At 42.5% G+C, this 2,765-nt stretch overlaps 1 protein-coding gene across 1 annotated transcript; it reads right to left on the bottom strand.

The window, feature by feature from the left end:
* Positions 1-1,505: 1,505 nt before the first annotated feature.
* Positions 1,506-2,527, bottom strand: noto (notochord homeobox). The gene is made up of 3 exons (XM_026299842.1): positions 2,149-2,527; positions 1,846-2,033; positions 1,506-1,703 (listed from the first exon to the last, which is right to left on the bottom strand). Exons 1-3 carry the CDS (start codon positions 2,525-2,527, stop codon positions 1,506-1,508), a joined length of 765 nt encoding a protein of 254 aa, XP_026155627.1.
* Between the last annotated feature and the right edge of the window lie 238 nt (positions 2,528-2,765).

Below are 2,765 nucleotides of genomic sequence, written 5' to 3'. Positions count from 1 at the left end.
CTATGAGTTACTACAAATCATTTTATAAAATATTCAGTATTATTAGGCTGTGGGCACCAATGCAGGTATTCGGAGTTATTATTATTGGAGCTAATCTACATATGATAATTATGTCACCGTGCACTGTTAAAAAAAATATTCTCTAATTTCTCAGTGAAATCCCCTTTATATTTATTTTTTAGTCTTGTTGCACAAAATAACTTTTACGCTAATCTCAAAAAATACTTTTGTAGGTTCTGTTGTTTAACAGATTGAATGGGGCCATTTTGCATAAAGAGTTCCTGTACTTTTGATAATTTCAGTACATTTTGCAAGTAGTACTTTTGTACTTTTACTCATGTTGAAATGTATAACAGCATCACATCTTCATCATATTAACATGCAAAAGAAGGACATAATTTACTTCTTTTACAGTACTGCATTAATTTGGCAGCTACAGTAACCTAACGATATATAAATCAGTAACAGGTACTTTTAATCAAGCACTTTTTTGATAATACTTTTGTATTTTTAAATGCAGGACTTGTTGTCGTTGTATTCCTACTGCAGTAAAGTGGCTGGATACTACTTTTACAGAAAGATTGAAGATTAAAGAGGCAGCACCCACAGTTTTCCCATCAGCCCTGTTTGTTTAATATGGCTAAGTTAAGACTTTCAGGTCGACCACCCCAATTAGCTGCTCTGATGGACTCATTTGCTCCACCCCAGTCCTTTCTACACGCTGTCTCCTCTCCTGTTTTATCCTTCTTGTCTGCCAGGCAGGCTTCAGAAGACAGCATGGGTCCCTTTTGGCCTGGAAGCGGAGATGTCGAGTTTCAATAGAGCAGAGACAGGACACCTGCTGACGGTGGGTGGGCATGGAGGAGCCCTGTGCACTGAGAAGCAGTGAGAACAGGGGTATTAACCGTTTAGACAGATTAAACAGTGAGACACACTGACCCCTACCACCCTGGGTTACAGATATCCCAGCTAATCCCTGAGTGGGTTATTTATTTGTATAGCTTAAATCAGAGGGGGACCTCTGTCTCTCCCAGACTTAACATTAGATCAAACCTGGGAGCAAACGTCTTACCATGTCTCCATCATCTTTACACTGGGCACAGACTGAGGTGAGAGGAGCAATAAGGACATGATGATTATTTGACTGTGACGTTTCTTTTTGGAGCTAAAGTTTCTGTAACTAACAGCTTAACACGCATTGATGTTTATAAAAGGCAGAGATATTATGCTAAATGTGCAAATTATAAATTATTTCACCTTTTTAACTCCCATTGACTGAATAAAAGGGAAGGACAGGACAAAGTTTCTATTAATGCCATAAAATATATTTCTGAATATTTCATTCAAATATACAAAACTGAAGGCATGAACTCATCAAAGAGCAATAACTGTAGGAAATTAAATATATGACTATACATCTATTAAATATAGTTGGAGACAGAGCCTCCTTTCTCAGCTGTATGTACAAGTCTTTTTTTTTTTTTCATAAGTCCAGTCATGTTGGGTTAACAGTGATCAGTGGAGTCGTCAGACACGTCAATATCCACGTCTGAGAACTCCTCATCCTCATCGCCTTCATCGCCATGGCCCTGTGATCCGGGACTTTTCGGCGGAGCAAGGCCCAGTTTAGCCAGCTTGGCCTGCTGCTGCTCCAGACTCTGTTTGCGCCACTTGATGCGTCGATTCTGGAACCAGACTTTGACCTGGAACAGAAAACAAGATACACATTAGACACATTATATATTAAAGAAGTGTATGTAATTGTAATGGCTAAATAGTATATGTAATTTTTAGAGTTATACAGTTTAATGTAAGACTGTATTATTCAGTACATGTTCTATCTACCTGAGCTTCTGTGAGCTGTAGAGCCGAGGCCAAGAGGAACCTCTCTGATCCGACCATGTACTGCTGCCGTGCAAACTCCTTCTCGAGTCGGGAGAGCTGCTCGCTGGTGAAGCTGGTGCGCATCCGCTTGGACTTCCCACCTTTGGTTTTAAACGAATGCAGTCCTGCGCTGACTTTGGACATTGAAGCTGCAACAAACATATGCGTTTAATTACCACGCCACATGAACAGATTGGACATTTAGATCTGTCTCTTTCTAAAGGTACAGTGATGAAGAAGAACAACAGGCCTCACTCAATTTACCTTGCGTGTAAAAGGCTCCACGACACGATGACTGGTAGTTGAAAGGCGGGCAGCAGTAAACCGGATATCCAGGCTGCATGGGTACAGCAGGGTGCAACACGTTTGCAGAGTAGACATAAGGTGCCGGTGCTAGCGGTAAGCCTACATGTCCGGTGAGAGGCAGAACTGGGGTTGCTGGTTGATATTGAGTAGGACCCATGCGGCCGCTGCTTGTGTCCTCCGGCTTTGCCAGTAAAGCGTCAATAGTGAAAGATTTTCCACTGGGAGGCTTCGTTGACGACGCGCACTGGCTTCCCTGGTACTGCGGGTACAGCGATCCTTGTGCGTAATTACGCACGGAGTATCCATAGGGTCCCATTGCTCTGTTCGGCACCTGCATGCTGTCAGACGTTTAAAAAAGTAGAAAAATAAGATCTCGACGGTCTGGGCAGAAGACAAGTTGTTGCTCCAAGTGCAGCGAGAAAGCGAATGCTGTTCCTCTGCAGAGGCTCCTCTTTTATACTCCGCCCGCACAGAGGTGTCAACAGCCCCCCGTCGATCTTTTGTCTTTCTAAGTAGCAGATGAGAGAAACGAACATCCCGACAACGTATCCAATTAATTGGTGGAGTAGTACAAG

The sequence above is a fragment of the Mastacembelus armatus genome, chromosome 22 (genome assembly GCF_900324485.2).
Source record: "Mastacembelus armatus chromosome 22, fMasArm1.2, whole genome shotgun sequence".
Taxonomy (NCBI): domain Eukaryota; kingdom Metazoa; phylum Chordata; class Actinopteri; order Synbranchiformes; family Mastacembelidae; genus Mastacembelus; species Mastacembelus armatus.
This window is presented reverse-complemented; position numbering and strand designations above follow the sequence as displayed.